At 37.5% G+C, this 26,788-nt stretch overlaps 1 protein-coding gene across 6 annotated transcripts; it reads right to left on the reverse strand.

Annotated features, from left to right (window-relative positions):
- Positions 1-936: 936 nt before the first annotated feature.
- On the reverse strand, positions 937-26,773 carry DCUN1D2 (defective in cullin neddylation 1 domain containing 2). 6 transcript variants are annotated; one of them, XM_082304561.1, is made up of 7 exons: positions 26,635-26,773; positions 23,826-24,222; positions 20,483-20,651; positions 17,540-17,670; positions 4,739-4,821; positions 2,868-2,964; positions 937-2,126 (listed from the first exon to the last, which is right to left on the reverse strand). In XM_082304561.1, exons 2-7 carry the CDS (start codon positions 23,998-24,000, stop codon positions 2,047-2,049), a joined length of 735 nt encoding a protein of 244 aa, XP_082160687.1. In that variant the 5' UTR covers positions 24,001-24,222; positions 26,635-26,773; the 3' UTR covers positions 937-2,046. The 6 variants fall into 6 exon arrangements, with proteins under 6 accessions (XP_082160687.1, XP_082160686.1, XP_082160689.1 ...); XM_082304560.1 differs by having other exon boundaries at positions 23,826-24,042; positions 26,635-26,724; XM_082304563.1 differs by having other exon boundaries at positions 23,826-24,195; positions 26,635-26,672.
- Positions 26,774-26,788: the final 15 nt, after the last annotated feature.

Raw genomic sequence — 26,788 nt, forward strand, 5'->3', positions numbered from 1 at the left:
TTGACTTCTGTAGAATACCGGGACTTACGTACACAAAATGCCCTTCTAAAAAGATGTATTCAGAAAGTGATACTTCGGCTTACTATTACTCCCTAACTCTACACAGAGGAGAGAGGCAGCTGGCGACTGAGACACTGACATCTAGTGGCTGCCATGCAAGATCTAACATTTACAGATACTGCTTAGGGTAAAAACGCTACTAATATACATCACTCACGGGGCATTTGTAACTTGCCTGCTATAGTCTTACTAACAGAACATTTGGGTTTTTGCCTTTTTTTTTTTTCTTCTCTCCAAATTTGTCCTAACCCTGCTTTTTAAACATCATGCACAACTGAAATTCTTTCAAGTGGAAGAATGAAGGTAATCTTTCTGTAGGCAGCACGTACATTTGTTCTTGCAGGCTGCATTGACATGAATGAAAGCTGACTCCTTATATAAAACTCTAAATATTAGAGTTTAAGAAGAATATTGTAAGCTTTTATACCCTCACAACCACAAAATAATATAGTATGCTGTCTTGCAATACTTAAATGAACTGATGTATTCCAAACAGATATAAATTATACAACTTAATGCATTATTTTCTCAAAAATTCTTGCATCTATTCAGCTCTGATTAGAGAAAATATATTGATCATAGCTGTACATACTCTTTAGTGACTCTTTGTTTTAACAAACTTTTACAGTGGCTATGACAAACTCATTTTGATGAGGTAGCATTTAAAAGAGCCCTGTGTAAAGACGGATTGAATAGTTCCTGGTAAAACTTTTTTGTGCTTAGGCATTGGAAGACGCTGTTGAGAAAGAGGAGACTGACCTCTGTACACTTTATAATCGATAGCTGGTGAAAGGGGAGAAACAAATGACTGAACAAATTCAGATTTGGTGAAAACATTCAATTCCACTAGCCTTGAGATCAATGATACTGCATTAATTTACTCTTTTTTTTTCCCCTTAAATAAATGTTACCAAATGCACAATACATCCAGAGGCATGAATGCTTTTCATCATTAATGTAAAGTCTCCTTGCCCCTAACTATTTCTCCGAAGTGGAAGCCAACTAGTTAAGTCTTTGGGATTATTCACATTTATGTTCTGTGAGAAGTGCCAGGAATTGCATTTATAACTATGTTGCATTTAGCTAGAATTTATGATATGTTTCAGGCTACAAATACAACTAAAAGTTATATTCCACCAGTTCATTATCTAAAATAATAAAACACATAACTGAAGACTAACTGAATTATGATAATTGAACACGAATTATAAAAGCATCTTTGGTTGTTTAATGTCTACTTTAAAATGGTTAATAAAAAAAGCTGGAGTTGCAACATAGCGTAGAGCAGCAGCCCTTCCTCAGCAATGCTACTGTTACATGTCCAAGCACTTCAAGAATAAGGAGAAAGTTAATCTCACTGGGAGAAAACAAAAGGCTGGATGTAATCAATCTATACATCTAGGACTTAAAAATACAAATTTAAAATTTTGGTAACAAGTAAAAAAAGCATAAGTTTTTTTTTGTTTTGTTACAATTCTATATTAGGACAGATCCACGGAACTAACTTTTATAAAAATACAACATACTGCATAAGTCTTATTTAGGGATTTAATTTATATACCACAAATACTGCTTTTAATATAAGTACAATATAATACAGTTTTATTTATGTAACTGCTGGTGTTCACTTTGGATCATGAACTGAATTGCATGCTGTGCTGTCAAAACTGTAATAAAATGGCCTCTAGTTAAACTTCTCCAAAGTATAAAATCATGCAAAAATCTACATCCTATATGATACAACCGGTACAATAATTGAAGCCAATAGCCTACAAACAGCCTGGACTATCTTCGGAGTTTGTTCTTGAAGTGTACACAAGTCAGCCATTATTTTCTTTAGGCAGAAAGGAAGAATTTCAGTTTTGTCTGCAGAATGCCATCATGACCACTGAAACCAGCAACAATGTGCACAGTTATCAGTCAACAAATCTTCATTACCTAATGCAGTTCAGAGCACACGTTTAGTCCATACTGACAAGTCTGGGGTTAGGAAGTTTTACGTTTTCCTCCTGTAACTACTGGTCGTGCATATTCCACAAAATCATCTATAAGAACAGGCCACGCTCCTAGAGAGAAGTCAAGCAATTCAGAAATTAATGTATCATTATTAGCAACAAATTGGCGTAGTCTCTAAATACAAAGGATCAGAAGCTCACTTCGACATTTCTAACCTAGTCTGGCTTTAACATGCATGACATGATCAATACTTGAAAAAAAAGCACCTAACTAATAAATCAAACACTTGAATCTCTTCTTGCAGCAAAAGTTCTTAGTACAAACAAAATGTATCTAAAGCATAATCCACACTACAAAGTTTATAAACATTAGTTGATAGCAAAGCCATGGCATTCTTATTAGACACATTCATAACTTAGGAAATATTTCTGTATACAGTTGTTCCAAAATAGGATTTGCAGGATTAGTAACAGAGTGTAATTGCTTTTAGGTTCCTAAAAAAATTGCTCACGTAGACATTCTTGCAAGAAGAAAAATTATGTATTTCCTTGCAGTTAGCAGCACTTTTCTACAAAAAATAGTTTCACTGAGACTCCTGGAGCATAACAGGTTCAAATAGCATGTGCTGTATCATGGTGTGACAGTATCTTTACTTCTATTTACATATTACAGCAAACTAGTTAACCTTCTTAGCATTACTGTTTCGGCAACAAGTATGACACTGTATTTGCAGCTAAATGTCTAAGGGTAAACAAATTAAGACAGAGGGCAGAAGCATGTTCTGTTGTACATTTATAGCAGTATTTTAATTCTGCTATACCAATTTTTAAAGATATTCAAATACAGCTTACCTTCTTCATCATAGTTGGACATATCATCTGCAATCATATTTCCAAAGTCTAACAAAAGATTCCAAGTATCTTTTGGAATTGATCTTTTATGATGTTCCTATAAAGGAGAAAAAATGGTTGTTCAATCCAAACTGTTTTCAAATTCCACAGTAGTTATTTTACACTCCAAAAAACTTCAGTCACAGCCAGTGCTCTTACAGCTTTTAAAGTTAGCACTCCCAAGAAGTGAGAGTGTGTGAGGAAACCACTACTAAGCAGTCCTGAGCTGTAGGATCAAGTCAGACCATTCACATCTCCCGTCATCTGTTGATACTGCTATGTTACCTGAAGATAGCAGGGGTGACTAACAGGGAATTAAATTTCAACACCTAGTTCTGGTTTGTAGCAAAAAGTTGCAACTGCATGAAAAGACTTGATTGGTGAAAGGTTGGGGTTTTTTGTGTTGTGGGGTGGGGTTTTTTGTTTGTTTGTTTGGGGTTTTTTAAAGCAGTAATACTCTAGATTACTGAGAAGAACAAACTGCATTTCAAAAATTTGGAACTTGATCAGAATGAGGTTGATGTCCAACACAACAGCAAACATGCCTCTCACTCAAACCAAATGTTGTATCTTGACTGCAAAAACTATGACAAGCAAACATACCTTCTGGATAACGTTCCTTAAAACAAGCAAAACACAAACAAAAGCAGCCCCCATCCTAAAGAGTCCTAAGTTGCTTCTTAGGTTGAATTTTTTTTAATCTAAACATTTCTTATAAAGTAAACATTCAGGTTAAATATTTGTAGCAAAATAAGACACTTTATACCAGATAATCTAGATTATTGCTTGAAGTAGAGATCTGCAGAACTGTTTGTTGTAACAAACTTCATCACATAGCCAAGTGGGAAAAAAACATTAGCACTTTTCTTCAGTTACATCTATAGATCTGAATTTGGATGTGTTAAGTGTATTAAGGCAGTTAAAATGTGAAATGTTTTCACAAGTTCTCTTGATGAGACCGGTACATTATTCAGTGATTAAAATAAATACCACTGGCCAAAAATTTAGAAAAAAATTCAGAAAATATTGCAAAAAGTATGCACTTTCCCTATTAAGCATTGGTGATTATGAGAGAAAATGCAGAAAGACTTCTTAATTCTGAACTACAGATAAAAAGTTAAATTGGAAAAAAATCAAGATAAATTATGCATTATGTAACACTATATAAGGTTTTTTTTGCAAGTACATAAAAATGCAAATGTAGAAACACGGATGAATGAATCAGGTCTTTAATAAGAATATTTTGCGATTTCTAAAGTTTAATTTATGCGTCTTTACTCCACTGCCCACAGAATTGCACTAAGTAATAGAAAACTGCCAAGATCAGTTCACAACTATTATCTAAAAAATGAGTCAAAATAATTACTCATACAAGAACTTTTGCTTAAAAAGAAAAGTCTCTCAGGTTAAGTCAGTCATAACAGAATTGACATTTAAAAAAGACTGAGTTTATGCATTAATACCACAAAAAGCAGAGCATGGTAAAATACATGGTTGATGCAGCTGTCTTGAGAATAGAGACAACATGGGTTCAATCTACAATCATGGCTTCATTTCCTGCAGAAGCTTTCATAAGTAGGAGGATACAGGATCAAGGAAGCAGAATGCTCTATTGCCTTGCTATATCTTTTTGCATTCTTCTCAATTAGAAAATTATATAGAGAAGATTTAATTTGGCTTGATATAAGTCTATTTTGTATCAGTTTTCAAAAAGGAAAAAGTTCAAAGGAAGTATTCAGACATCCCATCTTTTTCTTTATTGTAAACACACAGCCTACAAGCCAGACTACTGCGGACTAAGATAGTCAGGAAGGACTACAGTATGTACTCACCAACAAAAACTTATTCCAAAGATCTAGAAATTTAAACCTTCCTGACAAGACTAAATTCCAATACGCAATTGCCATTTCTAGATCTGCAAGAGACAAAGCAAGACGTAAATATTACAGCACCTTATATGCAGTAAAACTCTTATCGGTTAAACAATTAATATATTATGATACAAATGAATAACTTTCTTTTAAAATCACTATAAAAATTATAAGGAACAGTTATCTACTCTCACTGACCCAAAAGGCAGAAGACAAGCAGTAATGGTATAAATTGCATATTGAACATTGCAGTCATAAAGACTAAAATCTTTTTGTCACCGTCCAGCAGGGCCGGATTAAAGCTACTTTCAATCTACAGAAACAGAACAAAATAGTTATCAATAACTCTGTCTACAAAAAAGCAAACAAAAAAACACCACGCACCAACACAGCAAATACTGATAGAAACCCAAACATGTAAGTCCGCAGGTGCCAATTCCTGTTAGTTTATTGCATTTTAGACACACTTGACTTCAAAGGGAACTTAAGAATATGAGGGGGGAAAAAAAAAAAAAAAGCTTTGTCTGGAGCATGGTAATTCTATAGCATCCCTTACAGCAATAATTCTCTTCTTCTGGAATTGTTTAGCAGACAAACACCCTCACCCAATACTGAAAACCTACATCCAAGAAAGCAGCCCTTATTCTGCCGATGAGGATCTGATCTGAGAGCAGAGCTCAGCTCACGCATGCCAACAGGAGGATGCAGCACCGCCACACATTCAAGCGGAAAAGTAGGAACAATATTAAACGCAGCATAAGGGTAGAAAGGATGTTTTCTTGAAGGACTGTTTTCATTCTCAGCAACTCACAATACCTATTGGCTTGTGCGCTTGGTACCATAGGTAAGAGCGCTAAATGTACGCATACTGCTGTGCAACCACAAAATAAACCACAGCCTTTCTTAAACTACAAAAAGATTTCAGTTTGTGCTTTCAGTGTAAAGTATAAACAAAATATGAAACTTAATAGAAAGTATTGTCATAGCAGATAAGATGGAAGCTTGACCTCCACCTACAAAAAAGGAGAATAGTATTTGAAATGGTACGTATCACATTACAAACCAAAGGACGCTCTGTCACCTGAAATCAAGTTTCAGGTCTGAAAGAGATGTTCCAGATTTTAACATAGCCAGTTCCCTCGTGTCTGTATCACAGAGGGCTGGAGCCCAGACAAAGTACGATAGTTAAGATGTAGAGAAATGCAGTACTTCTGTACCTAGCTATATGGAGACAGGGCTGCCGGGGTTTGGTCTACTATGATCAGAGTGCTTTTCAGTACAGAACGTGCTTTATGCCCTAATAAAATTCTTTCAGTCCTTCTTGTCTTTGCCACCATGCTCACTTTTCACAGAAAATAAGCAGAAGAGAATAGTTAATAGCATTTACTTGCTGTTTAGATATATCTGTTATCCCAAATGAAAAGGAAAAGAAATGGGAGGGGAGAAACTTGAATAATCGTAAGGGTTTCTAAACTTTGTGGTGAAGTGACTGGCTTTGATCCCATTCACTCAGGCTTCATTACGAAGACTCAACCTTTCCAAGCCAACCTTGCAAATCTATCATGTGACAACATTAAGCAAGATGCACTTTGAAGAAAAAAATGCTTTAATAGCAGAAGAGTTTTTATACTTCCGATGAAATATTCCCTGGAAAAAGGAAGAAAGTACAGGCAAGGAAACAAAGATGGTTACAGGTGCCACAAAAAAGTTAAAAGGGAAAGAAGAGGCCACACTTCCTTGGTTTATTTGGGTATGTGTCAAATTTGGTATTATGTTAAGGTGAACTTGATTATCGCAAAATTGTATTTAACACAAAGCATGTGAAATATTATCTTAATTAAGTTGATACTTGAGGGATACATTACATGTGTGTGCAAATCGATTCTCCTGCACAAAGATACAGGAGTTATTTGCTATAATGTACAACAAAAGCATATCCTGCTGAGGATGGCACTCTGTAGGGGCTGAAAGCAGTCCACGCTGAAGCTGCGCTCCCCATTAAGCACAAAGGGAAGTCCCGATCTTGGTTAAAATTAGCTCAAAGGCAAAAAATAAAAAAAGTAAATCTTCCTCATCTGGTTTACTGCAATCACACAAACTCATGAACTAACACGAGATATTTGAACAAAAGGACTAGATGGGACTATGACTTTTGGTAGTGGTGCCAGTTTATGCAATCTTAAAGTATTTGAGAAAACGAGACCTTCAGGTGTGCTACATTCTCAGGGGATATGGCTACACTTTTGTTTGAAGACAGTTCCCGACCTAGGTTGAAAAAACTTAGCACCGGAGGACAGAAAAGAGGATTTTTCTGCTTTAAAGGGAAGACCTAGTTACACAGAGTTCCAGTTCTACATTAGGATGCTGATAGTAGTATCAATACACAAATTCCACAATACTACTGTTTATCTGCTACAAGTAGTGCAGCACTAAAAGATATTAAAAAAAGTCTTATGCCATGGGAGTTCTGCATCCCCACAGGAAGATGCTTTTGCAAGGCATGGATTTCTCAGGCAGTCTTAGGAATACTTATTTCAATGCTGCATAGATATGAAGGCATCATTACAAATAAAATAAAATCAAACTACAATTACAAAGATTACAAAAATATGCTGGTTTTGTACCAAAAAATAGACTTCCCACATTATAGACTAATAATGCAAGTTTTATAAACGGAAAAGAAAGACAGATGCATGAATCTCTGGAAACTAACGCCTAAGCAAAGACCAGAGAGACTTCATTGCAAACATCTATGTTCATATCCAAAACATGAAATCGCTAAACAGTTAATGTTTAAAGAACATCATAAAAATACCACATCATATACTGTACATTATACAACGGTTTGAGCTTTCCCTTCACCCCAAAATATTCTCAGTGTCAATATCTAGCAAGTGTTGTATGTCATACAGCTCCTTCATGGCTTTATAGTCCAAAGTTTTTGCATGCGCCAAAACAAAGCTTCAATATCTAGATAACCAGTGTTCTGGATATCTAGTCTAGTTGTGGCTACATACAGCATCTATAAGGTTTTACTACAGAAAGCTTTAAGAACTGAGTCACCTAAAAGAGATACCAATTACCACTGCAAAATTATTAAAACTAAAATTACTAAAAAAAAAAAAATCTAAAAAATATATACAATATCTAAGTAAAACAACTTCAAGGAGGAAAATATCAGTAAAATAATGTTTTAATTATTTTAAACATTATTTTGCCAAATAACATTTATTATAGTAAACATGTTTTAGTATATTTTAAAAGGAGTTCTTTACTTTTGAATGATTTAAACAATCAGCTTTTCACAAAGCAAAGCATTGTGCATGCAGTATGATCTATTCTGAAACATTAAAGCCTCATACTAAAATTGTTTTTAAAAAACCCTCAGCCTCTTCTACCCTGACTGAACAGAAAGCTTAAAGTGATAACAAATTAGCACAATTAATGCAGAAGGAGAAATATGTTATCAGTCAGACAGCCTCTGTCTACTTTCAAGATTTGATCAAATGCTTATCTTGTTAACAAAAAAAAAATATCATTATCAGATTCTTGCATGAATAAAAAATTACAAAATCAAATTAAGTTCCTCATCCCTTTGCTATGATTTTGGACAAGGGCAATGAAGTCATGGCACACAAGTAATCAAGGAAGTAAGAAAACAGAAAGATAAATCAACAGATAGCAAGGAACTGGCTGGAGAGTAGGATTCATGAGGAACATGAAATGAAGCTCATTTAGACCTGCTGTGCCAAAACAGCAGTCTCGGACTGCAGCACTCACTTGTCATCCTTTGCCAAAAAGAGCTTTCCAGCGCTCAGACTGCCCTACCAGCAGAGCTGTTCATGCAGTCATGTTTGAAGCTGTCAGAATATTAAAACTAATTCACCTAAATTACTGATATAACTTAAAAGAAAAAAAGGCTAAAGGCATTACATTGGCCTCCTAACGAAATTTTAAAAACTTTAAGTTATTTATAAGAATACTTTAATATTAGCCACTGTTGCCCTCATAATAACTAGGGATTACATTATGATGGTAGAGTCTATCATGTTCCAGAGCTTGGAAACAAATAATTTATTTTAATTTCATCTTTTGAGATTAACTGATTGTCCCAGTATTGCCTTTTCCTTCCTTTATTGATGTTTAATCTTCTTATCAATATTGTAAAGCTTTGCTACTTTATATGTCATCTCTGTGAGAGACTTTGGGCAGCTTGTTATAAGCATCAGTGCTCACTTATTCAAAAAGTACTCTCTCAAACTACATGGGCAGCATTTTTTTTTTTCCAAAATAACAGGATGCATCAGCCTTACCCAGTCCATCTACAGATACAAACCAACAAATTAGTAAAGAATGTAACAAAGCTTGTAGGAGGAAAAAGCTACTTTTATTAGACCAGTTAATAAGGGGGCGAATATTTTGGAAATGAAAATTTCAGAGCCAAGAGCCTTTGTTTGAGGCTTTCTCTCCCCAATGCTTTAACCAAACCTTACTCTATAGCTTTGAAAACAAAAGAGGAGACAAACTCTCCTGTTCCCAACACTACATAAAAAATTAATCTGGACAGGTACAAGACAGAAATCTATTTTATCATTCAATCGCCTTGTAAAAATATCTGTAGCCTCTGTAAGAGATTGAACTTCAGATGTTGTCTTTGTAGTCATATAATCTGCCGTAAAGTATCATTTGGTTGATATTCTTTGATCTCTTTCTTCTTGTTTTCTCACTGTGATCACAGGCAAATATCATACTTCTGTAAGGCTAAAACAAAAGCTACATTGCACAAAATCATTTTGTTTCAATAAAATTCCCAGACACTGTGCCGAAACTGGTGCAGATGTGGGAACAGTGGAAACCGGTGTCAATCTATCTCAACAATTGGACTATCACACTACCTGACCAACAAACATCAAATGAATACTTGCAAGATTCAGTGAGTTACTTGATTCCTTGTTGCCTCATCTCTGAATGATTTTAAGAGTCTTCTTTGGCTTCCAAATTACTAAGAACACGGACACAAGAATTAGTTTCTTTCCTTATCAGAATGTCTTCTTCTTCTACACGCAAATAAAATCCACACAGCAAAATAACACGAAAATACCATCGGGATTCAACTTAAAAATGCTTCACCAAATTGCCAAAAGTTTAGAGCAAAATAGCCCTTCTCTGCAATTAGGGGCTTCCCCACAGAAGGAAGAGGGAAGGGGAAAAACAGTTAAGGGCTATGATACAAATACTGGGAAGTGGCTAAACTCAAGATGCAGCTGAGTTGGATCCATTCATCCCTGCAAAGCCATAAGCAAAGAGCTTCCCAGTGCTCTACATTAGGGAATGTATAACGCACAGTGTAAGAGTTCAGTCCCTGTGGTGGACAGGGAAGAGTGGTTAAGCATGTGGATTTCAGAAGAGCTCTGCAGGAACTGTGCAGGGTCTGACTGTGCTTATTAACTCTATCTCAGCATCTGCCACGCTGAAGCAGGCTGATTCCACACAGAACCTTTCATGTTTATTGTCTTGAGCATCAACTGCACAAAAGCAGATAAACTGCTTCTGAATGTGAGCTAGGCTTAGAGGAAGATAGCTATCTAAACGTCAACTTGAGTGCAGTCTAATGAACCTGATTGTAGCCAGTTTCAAAATCCTTCCATCTCTGCAAATCTCTCCATGTACAATTCAGATAAACTACAACAGATGACTTAAAGTTGACTGGATATACATTTCCCAAGTAAGAGCCCAACATGAGTAAAAGAATCAACGAGGCATTACTAGAACTGGCAGTTATGCCACACTTTTGCTGCTACTATTGGCCTTTTCTGATCAGAGCACCCTGTCCTATACTAAGCTTCTCTTAAATTGGTGGCATTTTCAGAAAGAAAAACATGAACAAAAATAAAGCAAGGACCATACATACAGACCAAGGCCATTGAAACACCTAAAATACAGCATTTACAGACCTCTTCCAAAGTAAACATGAAATTCATTTATTGAACTCCCCACTCACTCCTACAAACACCCTACAAATGGATCAAACTAATCCTTCATTGAAAGCAGAGGAAATCTTGATAACTAGTCGGGGGGGGAGATATCCTTCCCTAATGTCTAAGTGTCTCTTCAAAGAATCTTGAGATACTGCTATGATGAAAGCCAAAGATGACGTTGCTTCAATTAAAAAGAGCACATTATACTCATCTGCTCATAGAAGATGCAACCTCCTTGAAGTCCACATACCGGATGCAAAGATAGTCATTCTTCTGCTCTTGAGGTAATATTTGATTCAAGTCTGAATGCCCTCCTCATGTATCATCTCTTGCTTGATCCCAGGAAACTGGCAGAGAGAAGGAAGCACAACCTTTTGAGCCAGCAAGCAGGCGAAGGGACCATAAAGGAGTGATGAAGGACCAAATCTGCTTTTTGTTTCCATGTTGGAAGTCGAAGACCATGAAAGAATGCATTAAGTTCCTCCATGGTGCTGGAGTAAACTCCTGAGCATGAGGAATCTCCTGAATATGTCTTGTTGGGGCTCAAAGGGAGACCCATTAAGAGATTCACAGCAAGTATCAGGTTAAAAAAAATAAAAAAAAAAAAAGAAAGATGGAGCTAAGGCCTTGTTTTGAGCTTAAACAGTGTCCTTAGAAATCTGAACTGCTCTCTATATAACACAACAGAAGATCCATAATCCTATTCTTTAGTACACTTATCAACCAAGAGCTAAGATGCAAAATTTCACTTGGACTGCAGTAGAAAAAGCTAAAACTTGGAAGTAGAAGGTGAGATAAACCTCTCCAAATGTGCACCATGCAAAACTTAAAGATTTATTGGACTAAATACAGGAGCGAGAACATGAGAGAGCAGATTAAACAGACAGAATCACAGTTATCCATAAGAATTCCTTGTAAAAGTCTCCTGGCAAACCAGACCTTAAACTACACCTTTTACATTACCTCAAAATATATACAGAACACTCAGATGAAGTTTAATATATCTAATATTATGCCTGCCAGGTCCAATATGCAGCCATTGAGATAGCAAGGTTTCAACACAGCAGTGCCATCTTTTTTTCCTGAATTCTGTCCACCACATAGAGAACAATAGTCTTAACAGTTATAAGCATCCATCTTTTTCTTAGATAGTAATGAAATCTATTCAGATGTATTTGAAAGACACTTGACAGTTGGGTCCTGAGTAACATTAATCAGAACATCATTTTCTGCTTAAAGAAAATCATGGTAGGTCTTATGCAATATGCTTTTGCCTTCTGCATCTCACTACTTACACAAGCTAGCACCTAGGGGGACTAGCACTACTTTTACTTCTTTAAACAACATGCGTCCACACTGAAGCATACTACTTGACAATATTAAGCTAATAAAAGTAAACGGAAAGATTCAAGTTGGATGAGACTATAGAGACAGAAGTCCTACAGATATAGAGAGAAATGAAAATTCCTTCGTATCACCACACAAACTGTGGAAAACAGATTCCTATAAAAGGCAGTCCTATTTCTAGGAACGAGTATCTGTGTACTGAACTCTGTGCCCATTTTGGGGAATAGATGTAACTTAATTTATTGGAGAGGATTCTTCCCATCTAATTACATAAAGGCAGAATCTCTTGCATTGGTTTTGAGGGGAACTGTAGAACAAGAAGAAATTAAAAAGCAATGGAAGCCAGGCTGTTCTAAAAATAAATAAAACACAAAACTGCACACACACACCTCCCCCTGGACCGCTTCCTGGAGCAAAATCCACTGCATCGTGAAGACGACTGTGTTGTGCATCACCAAAATTCTTCTGTCACCAAAAAAACTTGTAAGAAGGGCTGCTGTGCCTTCCCACTCCCTCCCTTACAAATGGCAGCTGGTGTAATAAGAGATACCATATGTCCTACTGATATCTCCCGAAAGAGAAATGTTTGGGATACACAGAGGTTTTTTTTCCCAAGATATGCTCCAGGCAAAAAGGTTCACGGAAAACTGACAGTAATCTCAGAAACAACGTTTAGGAATTCAGCCTGAAAGCACTGGTGCCCAAAGTGAAGCTAGACATGGTGAAATTTATCTCAGTACGCTGGAGCAAACTCAAACTGCTACCTACCATCTCTGAGACTTCACAGAGGTCAAAGGAGGTTCTAGAAGGACCTCAGTGGTTCTCTGCCAAACTGAGAGAAAGTAACTCATCCATGGGGGTCAGTCCTGTATCTAACACTGTCCAATACTTAAGTAACTCAGATGATACAACAGAGAAAACTTTTATTAAATCTGCAACTTATACAAAGCCTGAAAAAAGTGTAGCATGGTAGAGGACAGGATTAGAATTCAAAATTACTTGGACAAATTGGAAAACCACTTGGAAGTAAATAAGAAAGATTTCATTAAAGAGAAGTGCAAAGTCACATAGCTAATGGGAATAATCAACTGCAGAAATACAAGATCAGAATTAACTGGGTGTGTTGCAGTTCTGCAGAAACCCAGTAATGCAATAGATCACAAACTGCAGACAGTATCAGCGTTATAAACATAAGCAAACTTAATAATGGGATGCAAAACAAGGAGCAAAATATCTACGGCACGTGGAAGATATCTAGCTTGTTTGGATACTACGAGAAAAGAGAAAGTTAGATCAATTGGATTGCAAAGGAAGAGAGAGTTGGAAGACAAAAATCCAATATCAGAGAGTTGGAAGATAAAATTTATCAGGGTAGTCAGTTATACTCAGTCTAGAGACTAAGGGAAGACAGATACATAGTTGCCAAGTATGCAAAAAGTTATTAGGAACTCTAAAGAAACACGTATTCTGCGTATTTACTCTGGATGGGTAAGTACTGAACCAAAGAATTCAGGAACAAAGATTTAAGTTATATGCTAGAAAAAGAAAAAAAAAAAAAACCAAAACCAAAACAAAACATCTTACAATAGGTTTGAGCAAGCACAGACATAGATGTATGAGACCTGCCATCAGAAATTTAAGATTATATTATGTGAAGGCAGTGGCTCCCAAACTTTTTCAGCCAGAGGACCACTGCCAATCAGATTTCAAATCTTGCTGATAACTACTGAAACTGAAAAGGCAAGTCAGTATATACTCCTGGCATATCATTGAACATTTGGTTAGAAAAACATCTGGGAGGAATGGTTTTGGTAGACATTGATCCTGCCTGGCACAAGGGAATACACTATGTAAGTGTTTCTCTATCTTTTAAATTTAAAGACCACCTGGCGTATTAAAAAGGAACCCATGAATCACTGTATTTCCTGATGTTCTTCAGGGCAGATGGGGCAAAAAATAAAGTAATAACTTCTGCTTATCACTTCCTAAACCAGCAGAAATAGATTAAAAAAAAAGTAATCTGAAACATATTAACATACTGACAGAGCAATGAACATGACTCATAACCAAAGCATTGCTGTTTGGACATTTTAGAGGTATTTCAGTAATTTCTTACAGTTTCAATATGTTAAGATAATAAACATGAAAAATAATTGCATAAATGAGTCATCTTTGCTTATCACAGGCATTTTTCTGGTGGGCTCTATTCTAAAGAGTTATTTCTGTTAAAAAAAAAAAGATGCATTAGCACTCAGCCTGAAGGATTCAACAGAAGGACCGTTTTAATTATGTCTTCTTTTAGAAAAAGTTTTTATTAACAATCTGCTACAAATAAGAATTTCCCATTTGTCACTGGCACTATGTCAAACTCGCTTAGTTTTCAAATAGGTGTATTCATAGGTCATGCGTATACCCGAGAATCAAGCAATATTCTTTCAGCGTACAGGTCGCTCCCCTACACAATGAATGCAACAACTACCAGACTTGGTGATTTAAGCTCCAAGTGTAATAAGAGGAAGCATTGGATACTTCACACCCCAGAAAAAATGACATTAAGACATTTTGTAATTGAAAGTTAGGAAAGAATTCCTTTGATTCTTTCCACTTCATTAATTAAAACCATTCACTTTTATCCCAACTTGATATAAACTTACTGACCTCTTAGTCTTCAAGTCATAATTCAAATGTGAATGTATGGGAATGAGTAGGCAAGCACTATCATGGGAGCATGTCACCAGAAACATTTCAAGGCAAGCAGCTAGGGCAGTAGCTTAGCAGCATCCTATACTTCGGTAGCACTGCATGTCATCTAACGTGCATGTGGGGAAGAAGGGGAGGTCAACTCCTTAAGATGACCTAGCCAGAGCTAGGCAGAGACTTATACCAGCTCATTTGGTAACAAATCTAATTATACATTCTGTTTAACTATCTGGACTGAATTCACAAAAGCACCCCGAGCCAAGGCTCCAAACTTAGTAGGAGACTTTGTGCATGGATGAGAAATTCCCACCTCTCCTTGACAACAGGGCACACAGTCATTGGGACACAATACCACACACCTCTACATTAGTTGTGGAGAGAAGGAGGGAAGACGGACAGTTTCTCATTCTAGGACAAAATACATAGTGTATACAGGGCAGAGGATGTAAAATAAAAAAAGCACCTAAGCCTATATTAAATGTAGCTGAAGCAACTAGAATTCTCCGCTCATACAGATACTCCTGTAAGATAACTGACTGAAGTTTTTTCCTTGCTGAACACTTTTTTGCTGAAAGAGAGCAAACATAACTCTTAGAATAATTGCAGCAGGAAGCAGTACGTTATAAACGCCAACCTGTAAACTTACTTTTTTTCCTCCATCTCTGCTTCACTGAATATAACGGCATTCCCTGAAAAGATTCCAACTCCGAACCTCTACAGTGTTAATTTTTATTTGGATAAACTATCACTGACCTCAATTACTCAAAAAAATGTCATATTAGTCAACATGCTTGCTCAGCACTCTCTTTCTACTTGACCTATAGTGATACAAGTTCACACCAGACAGAAATACGGTGTATCTCCACTGAAATAAGAGGAGTGGCTCCTGCTTATATTTATTTAATATCTAGAATCATCTTCACAAAACCATAAAAAGTCTGATGAAAAATGTCACCAAAATACTGCCATGGACGAACTAAGCACTACTTGAAATTAAGAAACAGTAAGTATTACCAGAATTATTAAAATTCCTGAAAACTGAAATCAGCAACAGTTCCAATCAACCCTTTCTACAGTTTATTTTAAGCTTAACTTTAATTTTTGCACTTCTTACTTTCTCCTGCTAATACTTAACTCTTAGTGCAAGAAGGCACTTGGGTGTTTTATTGCCAAAAAGTACCATTCTTACACAACAGAGAAGAGAGACTTACAAATGAAAGGGCCTCCACACCAAATAAACAGAAATAATGGAAAACAAGTAAGTTTTTTTCCTCCTAATGTCAAATAAACAGTACATTCAGTTCCATAACCTGGGTTGGGCTGCCTTCCCTCCTCCTCTCTTTGTACAGGCTTAGGTGAAAAGCTTTTGAGACATATTTCCCAAGTTCATGAATTTCACATTGGAACTGATCCAATTAAAACAGGAAGCCATTTGTAATATTTCTTTAGGTATCCCATAAATTCCAACCTCAGCTGTAACTGACTTACCTTTTCCACAATCTGAAAGTACCAGGCTTTTTAATGAAGAGAGGCAAGAAAATGAACAACTACTAAGGGACTTGAATTCTAACCAGCCTCACAGAACCACTACAAGACTATTTCATTTTTGTGTCTGGAAAGGTGGCGTGTGACACATGTAATGAAAAATAAAATTGCTGCAAAAAATACAGAAAAATGGAAAGTGGCCAGAAGTTGCCCACAGTTTAAAAAAGGAAAAGGAAAAAGAAAAAGAAAAAAAAAAAAAAAAGACACCAGGAAAGAGATATTATTCAAAGTAATTTCCAAGAAAGAATGTGGAACAGACGCCTCTGGTTGAGAAGGTCTAAATCAATATTCTGCTCCTCTATCTCGCTACTCTTCCAACAATTTCTGAGAAAAAGTATTTATTAACATGCTTGCTAAGTAATGCAGACACAGAATTAAAGTGGCTATGCTAACAAACAAAGCAAAACACTTCCTCTTACCCACAGCACAAAGAACAGTGACAATGCTACGGTGCTATTCTACACAGAAAACAGTTTAATTCCTTCCTACACAGTGTCTTTTGAAAACGGACATAAATTTGAAAGGATATCAGATTTCATCTTACAATTTTTTTCATCTATTCACTAACTATAGTTATTTTTTATTTGAAGAGAATAAAACATTAGAATTTAAATCACGTATCCATTTTACTCCAGCAATAGAAGGCATGGACTGGGACAAATCTCAAACTTTATAAAGAATAACAATTTAATACTTCATAAACTGTATGCATATTTCTTTTCACTAGCTTTGAACCAAATCCATAATATTCTTTTTCTAAACTTTAAAAACTGTGAGCTAAAACTAAAAATTCTTAGAAGAACAATAACTTTTGCCCAGAGTTTTCTCCCTCTTTTTACGCCAATATGGACATATTTTTTCATTTGTTCTGAACAAAATGGAAAACACAAGCAGCTCACTAGCTCAGGCTTTCAAAAAAAAAAATATTCTGACAGGTCTGTAAGAACTGCAGGAAATTCCTTTGACAAGAGGAGAGAGAATGTCAATACTAGCAGAAAACCCCATTAAATTATCTGTACCAAGGGGATGTTAAAGAAGAGATTAATTGAAAGAAGAGGGAAAGAGGAGAAGTCAGTGAAAGAAATCAACAATGAATTTACTATACAATCACCAATGAGAAAATTGTATTATTGGAAGTATTTGGAATTGACTTCACTGTCTGTAGATATTTTCTTCATTTTTTTCTACTTACCTAGACCTTTTTGTCCAGGGTTTTTAGCAAAGTTAAAAGTAAACTGATAAAAATCTTTGAACTTTGTTGGATCCTTTAGCTCTTGTTCCAGTCTTGGCAATAGAGTTTTTAGTTTTTCTGTGGTGTCACACCTGTTCAGAAGAGGTTACATTATTTGTAAATATTTAAGATTTCTTTTTACTTACTTTATTTAAGATTCTACTTACTTTTTTTTCTTCTTTTTTTTTTTTTTTTTAATTTTTTAAGGTCTAGTTTCAGAGCAAAATAAAACAGTAGTTAAGATAAAAACAGAGTATCTTTCTGGATAGCATTCTTAAAAATATAAACACTCACGTCTTTACTAAACGATTTTAAGTGGAACATTATATATAGGCATCCATTAAGTCTACAACCCAAACAGGATTGAGTGGTTTAACTTCTTTTCTCAGCCTCTTAATGAGTTTAGGAACTCATTGTTTGTTATTCTGTTCTTAAAGAACATATAAACCTCACTGAAATCTGCTATCCTTTCCCCTTTTACAGCTGTTGTAACACAAGGGTGTGGGTTTTTGCTTTAATCTAGATAGACATTACCTATTCCCTGCTCTACCTAAATGAAGAGCTGCATATTATGTTTACAGTTAACCTTAACATTAGAGGAATTTCCAATGAAATGAACTGTTATTTGCAGTCATCCTCTCCCCACCATAGAACACCTATGGATAAAACCTAAGAAAAAACAAGCCTTTGACAATAGCTTGAAGGCTGGCAAACTGTTTAACAGCCTGGCACAGGTAAGCTAAGATAGAATCAAGTTACTGAGATTCTAACAGAAGCACACTCCTTAATAACACAAGACTGGAGCATTTTCACTGAAAGCACCTGAGCTGACAAGATGCAATTTTAAAAGAAAAGGGGTTTCCCTCACGCCAAGGAATCAAATGAATATCCAAGGTTTATAGGACATTACCAATATTTTGAATTGTACCTAGAAATTCAAAGCAAAGGAAATAGGTTTCAAAGAGCCATAGAATCATTTAGGTTGGAAGAGACCTTTAAGATCATCAAATCCAACCATTAACCTAGAGCTGCCAAGTCCACCACCAGACCATGTCATTAAGCACTACATCTACACGTCTTTTAAATACCTCAGCTATCATAACTAACATCTTGCATTTGAAAGTTCTCAGTAGCTAAATGCTTGTATTTATTCTAAAGATTCAAGAATAATTTTATTAAAGGATGGATAACTAAAGCAAAATCCAGAAAATGCAGATGCAGTTTTAACTGTCTTGCATGGGTCAGATAATAAGTACCTTTCTGGCCTCCAGCAGCACCTGGCAGAGAAAAGATAAAGAATTCTGCCAACAGTCTTCAACTGAGAACTTCATTTTCATGGAGACTTGATCTAGTTAACCATAGGGACAAATATCATACCTTCGCATACGTATCCTAAAGGTGCTATATGAACTAAGCCTCAGGGAATGTCTTCTCATTCCAATCTTCACCTATGTTTAACGCTAAAAACCACAGACACTGCCCCTCCAGTATGTAACAAAATCATCCCAAATTCTCAATAAGCACTACACCAGTGGCAAGCAGGTATGATCAGGTTATGCTCCCAAGAGCACAATAATGTGTGTCGAGCAGAAAGAGATAAAAATCACAGACCTCTGTGGAACTGTATCAGAGAGAGTCATGAGGACACAGCAGCAAAGCGACAACGAAGTTACAAAACAAAATCCAAGCCAGAAGCCACAGGTGGTTTAGCAAAACCTTTTCAATCAGTTATATCAAATAATGCTGGCAGCCTTTAATATAACAGCATGAGGACTTGATTGCTGTCCATGGCTAGAAAATCGTAATTATTCTTACAGTCTCTACCCAAAGCTACCCAAAGGGACAAAATAAAGCCGCGTACTTCAGATGATATCAAAAGTTATTTCATCACAGTTTCTGAATACCCTTACCTAAAAAGGAAAGCTTAGAAAGAAGTCAATAACAACAGACTGCTAGGACCCCTGCTCAAGAAACAACCACCACATTTGCAAGAAGTTGGTCTATTGTAGAAAGGTATTGATAAGGTGCCATGCTGAGATCAAATGAAATTATTTAGCTACAAAAAATATGCACAAGTAATAAACTGTAGTTCTCCACCTACCTAATGCAATCTGTTTAAAAAAAAAAAAAATCATTTTGACACCTCTATATATTAGAAATACTGCATCTCTTCCACAAAACATTATTTTATGGTGACGAACGCTTGACTTCATTGCTAAACAGAGGCAATGTGGTTTAACCTCAAAGTCTATTATCCACAACAGCTCCATAATCCAGGAAGGAAAACAATTTTTATCAGTTACATCACAGTCAGACTAAACAATCTTTTCTACTACCAATACCCACATTTTTATTTCAATTTCTTATAGATATTCTGTACAAATGAAGTATCTAGTATACAAGGCAATAAGAGAAAACTATGATTTATAAAACTGGTAAAAAGAAAAAAGTTGCATTTGGTGGTGATAAGGCAAAGGGAGAGAATTGAAGGTTCTCTTCTGCTTTCCTATTTTTCTGCTTCAACACTGACTGAACTTTTTTTTTTTCCCCTTCATACATCTCCAGTGACTTCCAGCTTTTAACAGCACACGGTCCGACTGAAAACCTTAACACAACCACGTGTATGTTTGTATGAATTACATGAAAAGATCAGCATATTTGTCTGTTTTCCTTGCTGTACAGGTAGGAATTATTTTGCTTCACTCTTACTGTGGTCACCGTTAAGGCTTTGCAGTAAAGCACCAATTTAAGAAAGACGGGACACTACAGGCATTTAGCACCTGTTAAGCTTGGCACCAGCCTTACCAGCTTTTTGAAGCTTAACACTTAATTCAATTAAAAATGTTTTAAATGTAAACAGAGCTCAGGCCTTACATTTTGAACTATGCAGAAATGGATACTTACCCCAACTCCGTCATGCCATCAACAAATTCCTTTTTACTGAATTCACATTGAGTAGCTGCCCTGAACTTCCATGCTACAACCAGAACACTGATACTGGCTGGGTCCAGGCTTAAATCATCACAGAACTGTTGAATCCCATCAATGCCAATTTTATTTTCATCTTGTGGGTCTGCAGTTCAAAATACAGAGAGGAGAATTGTAATTATTTACAAAAAATATTTACAAATAATCATCTGCACAGCTTTGATATGCCACATAACACAGGTCTTCCATTTTTTCATAAGCTTCACAAATGCCTTCACTTGAAATCTTGTTAATTTTAGAAATACCTTGAAGAGTAGCTGTAAATAGATTAAGTATTCTGCAGACTTCCCTAGAAATTGGTTTGCAACTTTTTCCTAAATTCATAAGCTAATGTCAATGAAATAGTTTTGTCTTCTCTCCACAGCGCCCTATGAAAGATCTGAATTAACTGAGGAGATGCCTGACTAAATCTAAAACCAGTAAGGCTGATAAACATGTACAATACATTTATTGGTTAGCATGTATTAAACTTTAAAGGAAAAAAAAAAAACAAACAAACAAACCCCAACAAAAACACACCTACCAAGTGAGCTCACAGATTTTTTTTCCTGACAAGGATATATGATAATCCACTGTAACCGTTTAAAGACCACAATTAACTCAAAACATTTTTGGTTTTTAATTACAAGTCAGGGAAATCACCAACACATTGCTCAAGCAATGACTTAGGATAACAGGGTCTTAAGCTACACAATACAACTTGGGAAATACTATGTTTCAGTAGTACTAAGTTTACCACCTTTTTGGATGTCAGAACCACACTTCCTACCTACCTATGTCAGGGTAGATGTCATTGTAACAATTCTGTAACTGTAATAAAATTCTCTGTCAAAAAAACCCCAGAACAGACAAACAAACAAACCCCCCTGCATGTAAACTTAAATAAGGCAGGGTGGTGGTGGGGGAACCCAAAACAACAACAACAAAAAAATAACACCTTTAGTTTTCAAAGCTTGACAGTTTACAAACCACAAAACTGTTTTTCCCAGCTTTTGATAGGAAGACATTTCAGTATTCTAAGTTGGGCTATGTAGAAAAGTATCCCTCAAATAAATTTAAGATTAACTCCTTAAACTGGTAAGATTTTCAGTCATGCTATTTTTAAGTCCTTATCCAATGAGTTGATAAAAAATTAAAAAAAATTCAAGTCTAAAGAAAACTTTCTTGGGGGGGGGTGTGGGGGGGGATACGACACACACGGGGACGACAGGGACAGCGTGTTAAGCTAAGACCTCTTCCACCTTTCCAGCCAATACAGCGGAAGAAATGCTAAAATGCAGAAAGGAAGTTAATTTAGCAAAGATTTATATCCATTAAACAAAGAATTACACCCATGGTATAATTCAGCGACCTTTGAGCAGGAACAACAAGTAAACATATCTATTGTACTATGTGCCAGTTCTAGTTCTAAGACATGTGAAATGCATTTATTGTATATTTGGTGAGTAACTGAAGAACCAAAGGCAAAAAGTGCACTAGTGTTGAAATCAGTGGGAAAATTCTGACGGATTTCAACAAGGACGGTTTCATCCTTATCATGTCTCACGTCATCCAGGTAGGTAACTAGGAACAAAAATGAAATTGTTTTGAGTTGCTGGATAAACAGACAAGAAAAGTAACACAAAGACAGCACAGAAAATGGAAGATCTCTCATCTCAGATTTCAAATGTAGCACAAGGTACTTAGTATTCTGTAGGCCCTGTAGCACAAAGGAGTTCCTTGTTGTTGCAAGGCCAATGACTCAGGTTTAAGCTACATATGAAAAAAGGAAAGGTGCTTAAGCAAATCTTTTATTGTTTTCTCTCAAATCTTCTGAGGTTTTGTTCAAGTTTACAACTTTACTTAAGTGTTAAAGTGCTGGAAGTGCAAAGGTGTGCTGCTAACCAAAACAGAGACATAAAACTGACTAGACTTTCTTTCACAGAAGCCAAGTAGTGCAGTTTGCCACTGCTAGAAAATTATGAATAATAAGTAACATCTGCGATTTTTTTTTTTTTTCATTTTAGCTGTTCTTAGTAGCATTTATGAATTTGTATGTATTTTTGACCCAGCAATCTCTAAGACTGACATGCAAGGAGCAAGCAAAAGATTTCGAGACATATATGTGTTATATATTTTTTTAATATATATATGTATATAAAACAAATCAAAAAACTGATTCTCTAGTTAAGATTTTTTTTCACAAAGGAAATGCTGTGGTGTTGCTGATTCTTTGTCCCTACACAATTAATTACCACAAAATAATGAAATATTGAAGAATGTCTATACTTAAAATAAAACACATTATGTGAAGAGTAACAAAAAAAGCTGGAAACAGTATCATAAGAACAGGATAAAGCGTATACAAAGCATGCCATATACTGCAATTAGAAAAGTACGTAAAATCATAGTTAGAGTTCATCTTTTAAAACACGAGGTGTATGGATCTCAGCAGGAGCTGGTAGTGATTCCAGCCCGCTCTGCTCTAACATGTAATGAACAATGCACACATTCATGTCAGATAGCCACATTTCAGAAAGCACTGTTACCTGGATCACATACATTCTTATATTTACATGACTATATTTTCCTTTTATTTTTTCTGTTCTTCTTAACAATGCTGTAAAATAAAAATAAATGGAAAAGAAACAACTCCACCATTAATCCACTTCCCTGTGGTTCTCCCTCCAAGCATCTCTGAACAGGCACATGATTTTTGCTGTAATATGCCAGCACAAAGAATAAATTAAGGATGGAGTTTCCATGACCAGTTTTTGAGTTTTCTTATTTGACTGTTTTGTCTGACTCCTAGCTATAATGTTATCTGAAACACTTTTGATTTTAATGTATAGAAATACTATCTTTGAACAAAATTAACTCCCCCAAATATTAGTATAAGAATCATATGTATTATTTTTCCACACAAGGTGCGTTGTACATATATTTGGCAATAAATCAAACAAGTTGCATAATAAGCTTTACTCTCCTTTCCACCATATGTAGCTTACACTTCTTCCTCGTGATAGGTTTAATTTCCGCTTATGAATTTACTTTAAACTCTACAGGAATATCTACAGAAGTTGTGTACTGAACATTAAGAGCATTTAAAACCTTTTTCATTCTTATCTCACTACCGCAAACACAGAGTGAGAAGTAAAAGCAAGTCCTTAAGAATGGCAGAGGGAAAAGCAAAAATACCACCCAAACAAAATAATTAGGAAAAAACCAAAACCCACAACAACAACAACAAAAAAAAAAAAAAACAAAAAACAAGCCTTACCTTTGTATCGATTATACAATTGTTCTAATTTCTTCCTGTCTACTGAATTTTTCATGGATTCTTTGTAGTACAAGTCTGGGTTCTGGAAGTAGTTGTCTGTTGCCACTTCTAGTTTCCATTCATTCTGCATTAAGCAGTATATAGCAGTCCTTTCACCAGCCTGGGTAAATGCCATAAACTGGCGGACCTTGTCCTTCTGAGACGATTTAAGCTTATGCTTTGGGATGCAAAAGAAGCAGGAAAGCCAATGAAGCTAATCCAGAAGTTTGGTTCAGCATTCTACTACTAACGCCTATCTTTAAAAGGTTTTAGTTTTCTTGTTGATGACAACTTTCACTTCAGAATTACAGGAAGACAAAGCCTTGTTCTTCTGCAGTTAAAAAGACAGCATTTTCTTCTGAAAATTGAAATGACAGCATCTATATATACATTTTTAGCAGCACATATTCTGGCAGTAACAAATTTGTATTTCTGCTTTATTGCTCACATATGCACAAGTTTTTCTGTTCTGTAACAGCAGTAAACACAAGTTTCATCATATAACAATATGGTTATCTTCTGAAAATATGCCTAGTGGTTATACAAACAAGAAATTACAAAGGCACAACTTATAAATTCTCAGATTCTGTATAAGTCCTTCATACGCAGAGAAAAACTGCTCATCAGTTTTTCTAATATTTTCCTAGCAACAATGAACAATGCAAAGTTTAATCATTTTAAGTGATCAGCTGAAAAAGGCAGAAGCATTTCTCACATTTTTATGTTAGCAACCATTGCCGAGAGAAGACATAAGACAGAAAGAAAGCAGATAAAGCAGACGTGTTAGAGATTTGCTGAATGTTACAATGAGACTATAAAGTTGCTGTAAACGTGATCTAAAACTTTAATTAACTCTGAAAAGGATGTTTATACTATTAATACTTTAAACAACAAAACTGCCTATTATAGTGGTATACAGGAACCAGTAAGACATTTCTCTTAATGGCAGCTAATTGCAGCAACCATATCTACACGACATCCCTAAACTTCTGGAAAACCCAAGAGGTGGGAAGAGGGATTTTATAGGGAGCAAGTTTGCTATTAACATAGCTCAACATTATTCTTTACATGAAGCTGGAAGGAGACAACTTAAATCAAACCCTGTTTTTTATTATATTCTGATACTTTCCACTTTTGTTAAACCATACTCAGTGCATGTTCTGGGCCAACAATTAAGCCGAGAAATTTATCTAAGTTCCTCACCATTGCTTAAATCATCAGGTATAACAGAAAATTTACTGGTCTCTTAAATATCGGGGGGAAAAACAGAATCCTGATTCAGTGAGCTGTAAACATAGGACCATCTTTCAGGTTACTTGTTATCTCTTGTACACATACGGATGGTGACATCTTGACTACAGATGGTCATGAGACAAGAAACACATCATGTAAACAAGATAAGGACATTGGTCTTTCCTACAAGATTTTTCAATTTTATATGAGAAGAAACACGTAAAGTTTCTTTTTTTTTTTTTTACAAGAAGAAACATGTAAAGTGGGAAAAGAGCTGTAAAAATAACTACAATGTATTTTGTTGAGAAAATACTCAATAATCCTTTGACTGCCAGCCCTGTGTAACCTTCCCCACCTCCCCAATTTTCATTAAGGTCTAACTACAAGAGTCTCTCTGCACCAAGATCCTCCTCAGTTATGTAAACTTCTTTCCAGCGACCGACTGAGCGACGCTCACTTCAAAACCGAGGTCTCTGACAACAATTCCAAAGTAAAACCCACATCCTCTTGCAAGTCCGCTTACGCCGGGCATTTAGGGATAATTTCTAGGTTCGAAATGAAACACCGAGGTCTTTGAAGTAAATCGGAGACCAGAAACGCATGCGACTGCCCAATCTACCCCCCTGCCATGCGGCACGGCTCCTCCCGTCGGGCCGCGCTTGCTGCCCGGGCAGCGGTGCCCGCACGCCCGCTACAGGGCGGGGGTGGGGGGGTGGGGGGTCTGGAAGCGGCGTCTCTAGGACGGCTCCTCACCCACGGGACCCAAGCAAGGGGGCGTCAAGACAGGATTAAGCCAGGTTTTGGAAGCCCTCTGGAAAACGGTAATCGCGTCCTATCGCAAAGCCCAAGGAAGCGCTGAAGTTGAGAGCGCGCAGGCTGCGGCGGAGGCACCGTGCGCTTCCCCGGGCAGCTCGGCCGCTCGCCCCTGCCCGCCCCTCCCTCGCCCCCCGCCCGGCCAAGGGCATTTGTGCCGCACCTTTCCCCCCGCCGCCGGCTGCGCGGCCCGGCCCGGCCGCCGCTGCACCTGCCGCGTCCCGGGGCGGGGGGGAGAAGCAGCCGGCGGCGGGGGGACGGGCCCGCCCGGTGGCGGAGGGCGGGGCGGCGGGAGCGAGGGACACAGGGCTCCGGCAACCTGCGCCGCCATCCCCAAGCCCAAAAAAGGGAAAGGTACGCGCCGCGCCGGCTGCCGGCGCTCGAAATACCCGCGGCGGCGCCGCCCGCCCCGGCTCCCTCCCCCCCGCCCCCGGTGACCTTCCCCGCCGCCGGCCCCGGCGGAGGGGAGGCGGGAGGGCGGCTCCGCACGGTATCTGTGTGTCCCCCCCCTCCCCTCCCCGCCGCGCCGCTCGTCCCCGCTCGTCCCGGCCGGCCCGGGCCCCCCGCCTGGCGCCGTCCCCCCCGGGCAGGGGAGCGGGAGCCGGCGCTGAGGGAGGGGAGCGGCGGGGAGCGTGCGGGGCGCTCGGCTCGCTGCACCGCGCGGCTGGGGGGTGCCCGGGGCTCCCGCCCCCCGGTTTCTCTGCCTCCCGCTCCCACCACCTACCATTTTATCACCGGCGCTTTGACCAACTTCACCGCCCGGCGCCGCCTCCCGCGCAGGCGCGCACCGAGCGGCCCGCCCTCACCGCCTATCGCCGGCCGCGCAAAGGCGGAGCGTGGGGTCGAGCCGCGGGGCCGCAGCGCCGGCGGAGCCCGCC

The sequence above is a fragment of the Platalea leucorodia genome (genome assembly GCF_965183815.1).
Source record: "Platalea leucorodia genome assembly, chromosome: 2".
NCBI classification, from domain to species: Eukaryota; Metazoa; Chordata; class Aves; order Pelecaniformes; family Threskiornithidae; genus Platalea; species Platalea leucorodia.